General features: G+C 32.6%; 1 protein-coding gene and 1 pseudogene across 1 annotated transcript; both read left to right on the top strand.

Annotated features, from left to right (window-relative positions):
- Window positions 1-3319: 3319 nt before the first annotated feature.
- LOC110707371 lies at window positions 3320-5224 on the top strand. Its single transcript, XM_021885402.1, has 2 exons — window positions 3320-4546; window positions 4834-5224. Exons 1-2 carry the CDS (start codon window positions 3523-3525, stop codon window positions 4866-4868), a joined length of 1059 nt encoding a protein of 352 aa, XP_021741094.1. The 5' UTR covers window positions 3320-3522; the 3' UTR covers window positions 4869-5224.
- Window positions 5225-8901: 3677 nt separating this feature from the next.
- On the top strand, window positions 8902-12743 carry LOC110712589 (annotated as a pseudogene).
- Window positions 12744-13201: the final 458 nt, after the last annotated feature.

Raw genomic sequence — 13201 nt, 5'->3', positions numbered from 1 at the left:
AGCATATCCATGCTCATATTTTCGGACCTCCACTACTAGTTTTAGGAAAATATTTGCTAGATTTTAAGGATTAAAAATGATTGTGTAAATAATATATTTTGTAGAAAATAATTAATTAGAAAATATTAACTTAAAACTAACTTAATTAACTAATAAAAATCAAATTTTCTACACTTAGACAATCCGAAAATCTCATTAATTAATTTAGGAATTTCAACCCTTTAATTTATAAATAGGAAATATAATTTTTGTTAATTAAAATATCCGAAATATATATATATAATTCGGTTTTTATTAAAATAAATGGATAATAAATTTTATCCAAAATCCAAAATAATCATTGAGTTTTGAAAATGTTGTTGGAGCCAAAATTCAAATATCATTTTAGCTCCAAAATTCAAATAGTAAAATAAATTACTTAAATACCCTTTTTATAAAATACTAATTATTAATTAATTGAAAAATAAGTCTTAAAAATACGGAGTATTACAGACATCTTATCAATACACTCCCTTCGTGTTTAAATAAATGAAACACTTCTCTTTTCCGACCGTGTTTAAATAAATAAAATGTTTTCTTTTTTAGTAATTTCTCTCTATTTTTTTTATAATATTCTCTCAATTTTTTTAGGTAAATCCAATAGTTTCTCTCGATGAGAAACTTGGGAAGTTTATCACAAGGTATATCCGTCATTTTACAGTTAAAATAGGGGTGCATTTAGAAATTCATCAATTTACTCTTAAATTATGTAAACATTTGGGAATGCATTCTGGTAAACGGCAACGGCAATGACATCATACAGCTCTTGCTTGACTAGATTGAAAGCTCATCTTCAATGGTGAATCAATGGAGAAGGGAAATATCAATTACCCTTTGGGGTTAATCCTACCCTAAATTTCTCTATTTTTCGTAGGGTTTTAGTTTGATTTGGCAGCAGAGCCGCCATTAATATCGGTGTTGGTGTTAGTGTAAAAAGGAGGAAGATGAAGATGAAGATGGTGGGGTATAGTTCGCAGGAGGAAGAATGAGATGGTGGTCACTTTCAATGGTGATTAGCAGGAGGAAGAAGAAGATGGGTTGTTCCGTTTGAACTCCATCAACCGTACAAGCTTGTAAATGTTCTTATGTGGCATAATAGTTTTGCATATATTAACATAAATGCCAATGAGATTAACAAAGAAATTTATCACCAACAGCAACCTGGGCTCTCTCCTATTTTTTATATTACTAATAGTCTACTAATTTATGGTTCTCACAAAACCTCTTACTTTCTTTTCTGTTCTTTCTCCTCAATCTTATTATACTCCACTTTCTATTATTTTAATAAATTCAACTAACTTCCTAAAACTCCGTGAAAGTCAAAACATTTCATTTGTTTAAACACGGAGGGAGTATTCAACATTAAATCTTGAAAAGTTTACCCGATCACCTAGTTCTTTTTTTTTTTTTAATACTCCGTATATTAAGATGATTCTAACAACTACTTATATGACTATGTTTGATTTTATGTATGCATAGAGTATAAATTGGTCAAAGTGGTACGTAAATAGTGCAATTAAAAATCAAAGTGGAACACTTAAAAATTAAAACACGGAGGGAATAAACTTTTGTTCGATGAGTTGCAATGCATATTTTCGTAATAAGGAATATCAACATTTTACAAGTTAAACTAATAAAACATTATTAAAGATTTGTTAACCAAAGTTGTGTTGGCACATATTCCACTCAAAGTATTCCTTCCATCCCTCTTTGTTACAGTCAAAGTATTCCTTCCATCCCTCTTTATTAGTGTTCAAAGAGGTGAAATTAGTTTTAAAATTTTTGAATGATTTTATAGCGGTCATTTGAAAAATAACTATCATATTATTTTAATGATATACAATATGATCGGTTAATTTTTTCACGTTATAAAATAGCCACAATTAGTCTTATAATATCTACAATGTAAATATAAATTTTGAAAATTTTAATCCAACCTAAAATAAATATTTTTTGAGAAACTATAAAATAAGAATAAAAAATATAAATGAAACTAAAAATTTGATAAATCCAAAAAATGTTGATAATACTATTTAATACCATTAATAAAGTGACATAATTAATTACTTTGAAAAAATATGTCAATTATGAAGTATATAATCATTAAAACATTATGGTAGTCATATTTCAAACAACTACTATAAATTTTTCATAAATTTTTGGTTGAAATGAGTTGAGGATAGAGAAAACTAGAAAAGTGGTGGGGATAATTGTAATGGTTGTGAGGGTAAAATTATGTATCCACAACCAAAAATAGTGTGGAGCTATGGATTAATGGGGCTAATACTTAGAGACAAAGTGAGTAATACACCTTCTTTTTTTTTTTTTTTTTTTTTTTTTTTTTTGGGTAACACAAAGAATAGTGACGTTAAATTCAACTCTCAGTCTCTCTCTTTTTCTCTCTTAATTATGTACTCCTTTTTATAATTGATACTCCGTATCTATTAATAAATATATTGATGTATTAATTTACGCATTGGCAAATATGGAGTATGTATATACAGAAATGTGTTAATTAATATAAGGTGATGAAGGAAGGTTTTTTTTATTTTTTTTAATCTTTTTCTCGACAGTAGGAAAAAGAAGAAAATTTTTGTTTGCCAAGATATGGATACCGCATATGATATCACACGTCAAAAATAAGAGTTGGTAAAAATAAAGTTACATGAGATCATGAATTGGTTTGCAGACATTTTACGTGACCCAATAGGCCAATAAGGCAATAACTACTAAGAGCATACTCAACTTACTTGATCTGCCTAGAAAAGATTAAATTTAAGTTTTGATTGCATGGATATAATAATTTAGCCGAACTCAAATTTAAAATATATCTGATCTTAGCCGATCTCGTCAAATACGACTCAGTCACTCTAAATGACATCATTCAGGGGATTAAACCTCTTATGGCACCAAAAAAAAAAATTATTTAAAATTTAAAAATCATTCGTTGAGATATTTTTAAGTGTTAAACTTATTATATTAATATTAATTACGTATCTTTAATCTCCTTTTTCTAAAATTCTAACCTTTATTGTTGAATTTCAGAAGAGTTGAAAGCCCTAATTCTTTTTTTTTTTTTTTTTTTGCGTGCTTTTTTCTTTAATATTGTACTTCGTATGTTTTTAAGTTTATTACTGTATAATATATCTTCCTTTTTAGTAGGAATTGTTTTTCTCGGAAAATAGGGTTTTCTTCTATAAGAAAATATTTTTAAATTTATAATAAATTCGATTATTTTTTTAGATAGTCGTATGACTTTTTGTTAATTGATTAATTTATCGATTTACCTATTCAAAAAATATATAATAATTAAATTAATTAAAGTTTAATACCAACAACATAGTAAAGCTATTGGGCAATGTGTTACAAGACCAACTGAAAACGCCACCTGGAAAAAGCTTCCCCATGCATGATTTCATGGAAATGGTTGGGAGAAGTCAAAGAGGGTATCAATGGATGTATTGTTAATTTGTTCGTGCAAATATGTTAAAGGGAGACAATTATGACGAGTGGGCATCTGATATTCAAACCGCTCTTAAAGCTAGAAGAAAATTTGGTTTCTTAAATGGAACAATCACTTCTCCTGTCTTGCCTTACACACAAGACGATTGGAACACCTTACACGCTATGTTGATCTCTTGGCTTATGAACACGATTGATCCAGAGGTCAAGAGTACTCTATCCAAATACAAGGATGCTAAGCGTCTTTGGGATACTCTTAAATCCAGATTTGCTATGGTTAATGGTCCGCGTATCCAACAAATAAAGTCAGCTATTTCCCAATTTGAGCAAACAAAAACGATGTCAGTTGCTACCTATTTTGGCAAATTGACAGCGTTATGGGAAGAACTTAATACTTATGAACCATTGATTACATGTTCTTGTTGCAAAGATTGTACTGCTGGACAAGAACATGAGAAAAGGCGTGACAATAACAGGCTTCACCAATTTCTCATGGGCCTGTATACCGATTATCATGCTCAAACCCGTGCAAATATTCTTTCACAAGATCCTTTACCGTCCCTTGATCGAGCATATCAGTTGGTTGTTCAAGATGAACGTGTTCGACTCGCCAAGGGAGTTCCAGACGACAAGCCTCTTGATGCAGTGGGCTTTGCTGTTCGTTCCTCCTCAAACAAAGCTACACAGGAAGCCTCGGATGGCCAAAAAGATAGAATAGACAAATCTCTTCTTGTTTGTACTCATTGCAAGAAAAGAGGTCACGTGATTTCAGGGTGTTTCGAGCTTATTGGGTACCCTGATTGGTGGCCTGGTTCGTCCAAGGTGCAGGGAGGAGGATCAGGACGTGGTAAACCACACCCTCAAGGCAGAGGCAAGCCTCCTGCTCGAGCAAATGCGGCTGCAGCAGGTAGCCGTGGGTCAAGCAACAACAGTTCAACACCGGCAGCATCTTCTTCGGTTTCCTCTTCTGTCTTTTCGGCTGAACAATGGAAGGCACTTGCGGGTTTTATTGGTAATACCAAAATTCCCGATGATAGATTGAATGGTAAGTTTGATCATACCTCGTGGATCATTGATACAGGGGCGTCTAGACATGTTACCTGCATTGATTCCTGGCTATTGGATGTACATACTGTATCATGTCCGGTTGGCCTTCCAAATGGGAATTCATTGATAGCAACGAAGCAGGGTTAAATTAAATTAGCACCAAAATTAATTCTTCACAATGTTCTCTTCGTTCCGGAATTAAGTTGTAATTTAATTTCTGTATCGCAATTAATTGATGATATGCAATGTACTGTACAATTTACTTCCTCTTCTTGTGCTATACAGGACCGATCGAGGGAGCTGATTGGGACGAGTGTTAGGCGGGATGGACTTTTCTACTTCAAGGGTGCGGGTCCAGTACAACATATCTCTGTCAATGCGGTCTCTTCAACTTTGGCCTTATGGCACAAAAGAATGGGGCATCCTTCGGAAAGAGTAGTAAAGCTTCTCCCTCCTGTTGGCAATTGTAAGGGTAGTTTAAATAAACCATGTGAGATTTGCTTTCGTGCTAAACACCCTAGAAATAAATTTACTTTAAGTGACAATAAGGCAATTTTTGAGAAAGTACATTGTGATTTATGGGAACCGTATAGACATCCATCCTCTTGTGGTGCTCGATATTTTTTAACCATTGTGGATGATTTTTCTTCTGCCGTATGGATTTATTTGTTGCTTGATAAAACTGAAGTTTTTCATATGTTCATGTCATTTGTTGCTATGGTTGATAGACAGTTTTCTCAGACTATTAAAGTAGTTCAAAGTGACAACGACACCGAGTTTAATTGCTTGCTTGATTTTTTTAATGCTACTAGTATATTGTTTCAAAAATCGTGTGTTGGGACACCTCAACAAAATGGTCGGGTAGAGAGAAAACAAAAACACATTCTCAATGTGGGGAGGGCTTTGAGATTTCAGGCCAATTTTTCTATATACTTTTGGGGAGAGAGTGTATTAGCCGCTGCTCATCTTATAAATCGAACACCTTCTCCATTACTTCACAATAAAACCCCCTATGAAATTTTGTTCAATACCAAACCTTCTTATGAAACAATTCGTACCTTTGGTTGTCTTTGTTTTTCTCATAATAAAGATTGCAAAGGTGACAAATTTGCCACTAAAAGTCGAAAGTGTGTTTTTGTGGGTTACCCCTTTGGTCAAAAAGGATGGAGGTTGTTTGATTTAGATTCAAAGTAATTTTTTGTGTCCCGTGATGTTAAATTTTTTGAAGATATTTTCCCTTTTGATGACCCAATTTCAACAAATATAGACCCAAAAACTATTATTCCTATGTATGATCATGTGGATTTTGATTTTACGGAGTGTTTTGACGAAGATTGTGGTGTTTATGAGAGTCCGAGTACACTTGAAACTGCACAAAACCGAGCAGCCCAGACCAACAACCAGGCAACGGGCGCTGGCCTAGCCGCAGCCAATTCCAGTCAGCCTTCTGCCCAGCCCGCTGGTTTTCCAGCGCCCGCTGGGCAGCACCAGCACCCTGAACCGCCACCAATAACCTCCCAGCCGCCGCCTATTGCTGAACCGCCACCAATAACATCTCAGCCACCACCTACTCCACAAAATACCACCACAAATCCTACAAATACCTCACAAAATCAGCAACCTATTGAGCCTCAAAATTCAGAATTGGGTCGTGGTCTAAGGACTAAAATACCATCAGTGAAGCTTCGGGATTTTGTTCTTGATCCTGTCACTCATACAGTTGTAGCTAAAAGTCCATCTGCTTCCTCTTCTAACACATCTTCCATAAAGCATCCCTCAGGTACTCCTTATCCTATAGCACACTATATAAATTGTAACAGTTTTTCTTTGCGATACAAAAATTTTATTGCAACTATCATTTCCGGCAAGGAACCGAGGTCTTTTAAGGAGGCCATGAAGGATGAAGGATGGAGAAAATCAATGAAAGATGAGATACAGGCTCTTGAGAACAATGGCACCTGGACAATGGAAGATCTTCCACCTGGTAAGCGGGCCCTAGGTTGCCAATGGGTCTACAGAATCAAGTACAGATCTGACAGCAGTGTTGAACGTCTAAAATCTAGATTGGTTGTGTTTGGTAACCATCAAAAGGAAGGCATTGACTACACAGAAACTTTTGCTCCAGTGGCTAAAATGGTCACTATTCGGGCATTCCTTGCTATTGCAGCTTCTAAAAACTGGGAATTGCATCAAATGGATGTTCACAACGCCTTCCTTCATGGCGATCTAGATGAAGAGGTCTACATGAAACTTCCCCCCGGATTTGAATCATCTCATCCAACCAAGGTATGCCGTCTTCGAAAATCTTTGTACGGTTTGAAGCAAGCGCCTAGATGTTGGTTTGCTAAACTTGTTTCTGCATTGAAAAACTATGGATTTCTTCAATCGTACTTTGATTATTCTTTATTCACTTATACCAAAGGGACAATGCAAATTAATGTCCTTGTTTATGTGGATGATCTCATTATTTCTGGGAACAATTCTACTACTTTACAGGCTTTTAAAGCCTATCTCAGTGACTGCTTTCATATGAAGGATCTAGGACCATTGAAATATTTTTTAGGCATTGAAGTTGCTCGTAGTAAGTCTGGATTATTTCTTTGTCAGAGAAAGTATACCCTTGATATAATTTCTGAAGCAGGTTTGTTAGGCTCTAAACCTGTTGGTGTTCCAATGGAACAAAATCATCGCCTGGGGTTGGCCACTGGGGAACATCTTTCTGATCCGGAAAAATACAGGCGTCTTGTTGGACGATTGATTTATTTAGCAGTCACTAGACCAGATTTAGCCTATTCAGTTCATGTATTATCCCAGTTCATGCAGGAACCCAGGACTGAGCACTGGGATGCAACCATGCGAGTTGTACGATATTTGAAAGGGACGCCGGGTCAAGGAATTTTATTGAGATCAGACAGTGAATTAAGTTTGCAAGGGTGGTGTGATTCGGATTGGGCGGCATGTTCGGTCACTCGCCGCTCTCTCACAGGTTGGCTCGTTTTTCTAGGGCATTCTCCTATTTCATGGAAGACTAAGAAGCAGAACACAGTTTCTCGTAGCTCGGCAGAGGCGGAGTATCGTTCAATGGCAGCCATTACTTGTGAATTAAAATGGTTGAAAGGTCTCCTTTTGAGCTTTGGGAGTTCATCATCCTAAGGCTATCAAATTATTTTGTGATAGTCAATCTGCTTTACACATTGCCAAGAACCCTGTTTTTATGAGCGAACGAAACACATTGAAGTTGACTGTCATTTCGTTCGTGATGCAATTACTGAAGGCCTCATTGATCCAGCATATGTTTCAACGCATACACAACTTGCTGATATTTTTACTAAGGCACTTGAAAACCTCAGTTTGACTACTTACTAAGCAAGTTGGGCATGTTTACTCCACCTGCTCCAACTTGAGGGGGGGTGTTAGGAATATGTTAAGAATATTTTGTGGATTAATTTTAGGAGGAATATATTCAAGGAGATAATTGAGAATATTTATCCCTTGATTATAGGATTGTTAGGATATTTTTGTTTAGAAAATTATTCTAGATTGATCCTAACAAGTTGTATTAATATCTTCTTAATTCAATCAAACGAAGGCAAGAATCAAAAAAAGTCTTTCTCTGATTTTCTCTGACTTATCAAAATATAACGGCCAACACCTTCATGTTTTCATGGCCTTACTTGCTTCATTGGTATTGACGTTGCATTTATTATACGAAGTTTTTAAGGTTACACCCATTGGGATTTGGGATATTAAAATGAGGTTGGTTATGAGTTTTGGTCATCGATGGATAAAGTGGAAAAGAAATTACACAAACCTTTAAATAAATTAATCGGATATATACATTATATATCGTAAATTAAAAGTAAACTTATGCTAGAATAATCAACCGTTATCTCGATATACGGAGTATAATAAAGGTAATCTAATATATACACATAAATTTGTAAATTAAAAGTAAACTTATGCTAGAATAATCAACCGTTATCTCGATATATAATAAACGTAATCTAATATATACACACATAAATTTGTTCTCTTTATGCAAAATTGATCCGGTAAAAATCAATCAAATAAATTAAGTACCCGATTTAGAAAAATGATCCATTTAAAACAAACGGAAGTAATACACTTAACATAAACGGCCGATAAAGAAAGTCTTAAGAATGAGAGTGTCATTAAAAAAAAAAACCGTGGATTTAAAGAAAGTGTTACAGAAAAACGAAAGGAGTAATAAATAACTAGATGGCCAAAATGGTCACCTAAGGCCTTGCTCTGCTTTAACTGCCTAAAAGAGGAAAAATAAAACAAAAACAAAAAAAAATTACATGCCCAAAAATCCAATATATATGAGCCACACATTCCCTTACATATGAGCCACACATTCAAAATACACAGATCTAAAATTCTTTATGAGCCCACACATTCCTTTAAATGTTCGATTACCCCCACACCCAAAAGAAGAATAAAAAAGTAGAAAAATGGAAGAAACTAACTTTGGCAAAAAACATTTTGTACATGGTGCATGTCATGGTGCATGGTGCTGGTACAAGCTTAAACCTCTAATAGAGCACGCCGGGCAACGTGTAACGGTGCTCGACTTGGCGGCCGCAGGGATTAACCCGACGAAGATCTTTGAACTTCATTCTCTTCGCGATTACACCGATTCATTAATTCAGTTGATGACATCTATTCCTGATGATGAGAAAGTTGTTCTTGTTGGGCATAGCCTTGGAGGTCTTAGCATTGCTTTGGTTACGGAAATGTTCCCTCAAAAAATTGATGTTGCTGTTTTTCTCACTGCTTTTATGCCTGATTCTCGTCACACCCCTTCTTTTATTTTTGATCAGGTTTTCATACGTCTCTCAATTTTTATATCCTATTGATTACTAAATTACTTCGTTATGTCGATTTGTTGTACGAGTACATGTTATGATGTAAAATATTTTTGGATACATTTTAATTTAATTATATATTCAAAAAAATAAACTTTATATAGTTTGGTTATAGGTATTAGTTAAATTTACTAGATCAAATTAATTGTGAGTGACACTCAAGATATGGAATGTATGTAGTAGAATACTAACAAAAGGGGAGTCGTTCAATTTGTTAAAAAAGTTATAATTATCTTCACATTAAAGGAAATATATAAGGGAGTATTATGCGCTATAAAATAAAAATAGTCTAATTTTTCTTGATTATATTATTTAATGTAACTTTTTGTAAAATCATCATATATACTACTGTTCACCTCACCTTATTTTTATTGAACTGAAATTATTTTTACTGAACTTTAATTATTTTTACTGAACTGAAATTAATTTTACTGAATTGAAATTATTTTTGCTGAACTAAAATTATTTTTACTGATTTTCTATTATATTTCTTCTTTATAGTTACTGAATTTTACTGAACTGAAATTATTTTTACTGGACTGAAATTAATTTTACTGAACTGAAATTATTTTTACTTAATATTATTTTTTAAGTTGAAGTGAATAGGGCCTAATAAAAATGTCATTTTCTAAATTAATCACAGAAATAAAAAAAAAATTTAAAAAAAGTCTAATTCTTCTTTACAATATATAAAATTAATGTAATTTTCTCAAAATAATTCTATAATATAAAAAAATGAAATGTCCTTTTCTTAATCACAATACTCCAAAACGTTAAGTTCTCATTTTTGTAAAAACTGATTCCGTATACTCTAATATGATGGTGATATAATTAACCTCCACTAATGCACATTGGTGTTACTTTAATTTCTTTAACCTGCAAAAAAGTAGGTCTTAATTTTGTTACAAATAATTAAGTAATATAATACAAATTTTGGCCCTTGTAGCTTATTGAATAAATGAAAGTTTTGGTTAGCTAAATGTTACTGTAATTAAACAAAAGAATACATTAAAGTATCTGAAACATTGAAACTACCCTGGAAAAATACCTAACCATCCATGATTAGACACATAATTGTTTCATTATGCTCTTTTCTTAAACATATTTTAAATTAAATACTTTTTTTTTTCAAATTCTTTTTTGAATTAAAAGCTAACTCCATACATTCTAATCTAGTATGAAATTAATTTTACTGAAATGAAATTATTTTTATTAGACTGAAATTAATTTTACTGAAATGAAATTATTTTTACTTAATATTATTTTTTAAGTTGAAGTGAATAGGGCCTAATAAAAATGTCATTTTCTAAATTAATTGCAGAAATTAAAAAAAAAATTTAAAAAAGTCTAATTCTTCTTTACAATATATAAAATTAATGTTACTTTCTGTCAAAATAATTCTATAATTTAAAAAAAATGAAATGTCCTTTACTTAATTACAATACTCCAAAACGTTAAGTTTTCATTTTTGTAAAAACTGATTCCGTATACTCTAATATGATCGTGATATAATAAACCTCCACTAATGCACATTGGTGTTACTTTAATTTCTTTAACCTGCAAAAAGTAGGTCTTAATTTTGTTACAAATAATTAAGTAATATAATACAAATTTTGGCCCTTGTAGCTTATTGAATAAATGAAAGTTTTGGTTAGCTAAATGTTACTGTAATTAAACAAAAGAATACATTAAAGTATATGAAACATTGAAACTACCCTGGAAAAATACCTAACCATCCATGATTAGACACATAATTGTTTCATTATGCTCTTTTCTTAAACATATTTTAAACTAAATACTTTTTTTTTTTTCAAATTCTTTTTTGAATTAAAAGCTAACTCCATACATTCTGATCTAGTATGAATACTCTTTTTTTTTTTTTTTCCAAATAGCTAAGTCATGTTTTGTCCAACTTCTTTTACGCTTATTTCAAGGGAAAAAAGGTTATGTAATAAATTTAACAAGGTTTATTAAAGGTTAGCTAATTTAAATTAAGTTCTAAGTTTGAGTAAATTCAAATAAGCGAAAACGCCAAAAACCATTTGAATTAAACGCACCCTTTAATAATAGCTCTAACGGGGGCATGCAAGTAGAAATGGATTCGATTCATATAGAATCCCAAGATGAACTTCGTTCATCCTCAAGAAAATGTTTTTTTTTTAAAAGTTGTTAAGTAACATATGTATGAGTCATTATACGAAGTCATATTTATTCTTGAGAAATTTTCTGATTGGTATTTATTTAACAATTGTAGATGTCATATTGTTTTGAATCAATAAAATCATCCAAAATAATTAATAAATGCTTCATGTTTTGTTTTTATTTTTATGTTGGAAAAGTTTATGGCAAGTATGCCATCAGCAGAAGAATATTGGTTGGACGCAGAATTCAAGAGCTCCGATGACCCAAATGACACAATTACATCGTTTTTATTTGGTCCTCGTTTCATGTCTAAGCTTTATAAGTTGTCCCCCCCTGAGGTAACTTGTTTTCTTACTCCATTTTTAATTAAATTCACAATATAAATTAAACTAAGATGTAGTCGTGTTAATGTACGAAATGTTTAATCATATACATATTATTGTATGCAAGACAACATGTAATTATATGAAAATGTTATTAGTTACTCCGTATTACATTATCTCCTATATGATAATAACTAACAAAAATATTAAATAGTATAGTCTAAAGCAATTCTAAATTTATTATTTTATTGACATACATACTTAACTAAGTATTATTTTGTGGAAATGTTACAAGGATTAGGAGCTTGCTATGACATTGAAAAGGCCATCATCGATGTTCCTTGAGGATCTGTCGAGGCCAGAGAGTAAGCTTTCCGAGGAGAAATATGGATCAGTTCGGCGTGTTTATGTGATGTGCGACGAAGATGAAGCAATACCACCAGCGTTCCAATCATGGGTGATTAAGAATGATGAGGTGAAAGAAGTGAGGATGCTTAAACACGCAGATCACATGCCCATGTTCTGCATGCCAAAACAGCTTTGTTACTGTCTTTTGGAGATAGCTCTGAAACATTATGCTGCTAACTCTGATGACTCTCCAACTTCTGATCCCAATTAAGTCAAAAACTATATTTTATGCTAAGTAATTAGAGGATTATTGTCTCTTGATGACTCATTTTATTGGTAATTTTGAACTCTTAATCACCTATGTTTGTCGCCTTTTCATCGTTATGATCGTTTCATGTTATTGTAAGCTCTTGTGCCGTTAATGTTTAACATGTACGGTGTACAAGATGAAAGTTTCCTAAATAAAAGTTGGGTTTAAAATGATTGTGCGAGATGACTTTAAAAATCCTCTTATTGTTGTGGATAGGTTAGGTTACCTGTGTTTTTGTAATCCCTCCGTTCCCAAATAAAAGTCTTATATGTCTTTTATACATGTTTTTTGAAAGGTGAATAGTAAAAAAATATAAAACAGTTTACTTTGATTAAGCAATTTAAGGAGAGTTTATATATAATATACATTGTCATTGTGGCTTGTGAAATATGAGCGTAGTTTAAGATATTTTTATATCTTAGCGAGCATTACAGTGAGGTTACTCAGAAATTGAGAATGAATAAAATAAGCTAACCATGAATAAGATAGTTATATAACTTAGCTAACCATGAAACTCTTCCTCGATTGTGAATTTAGTTGTCATCTGATCAATAATCGTTGGTTGAATACTCACTGTAGAACCAGTAGAAGTATTTGCATGCATTTTGTTCGAAAGCAGGTCTCTGAATGAAGGTCATATC

This window comes from Chenopodium quinoa, unplaced genomic scaffold, assembly GCF_001683475.1.
Source record: "Chenopodium quinoa cultivar QQ74 unplaced genomic scaffold, ASM168347v1, whole genome shotgun sequence".
NCBI lineage: Eukaryota > Viridiplantae > Streptophyta > Magnoliopsida > Caryophyllales > Amaranthaceae > Chenopodium > Chenopodium quinoa.
Note: the sequence above shows the minus strand (reverse complement) of the source record. Positions and strands in the feature narration are given on the sequence as shown.

Bases quoted from the DNA above. Each gene is read 5' to 3' on its own strand.
- LOC110707371 (XM_021885402.1), top strand. From the start codon at position 3,523: ATGTTAAAGGGAGACAATTATGACGAGTGGGCATCTGATATTCAAACC. The intron at 4,547-4,833 runs GTAAGTTTGATC...TGTGCTATACAG, and splicing joins TCCCGATGATAGATTGAATG to GACCGATCGAGGGAGCTGAT.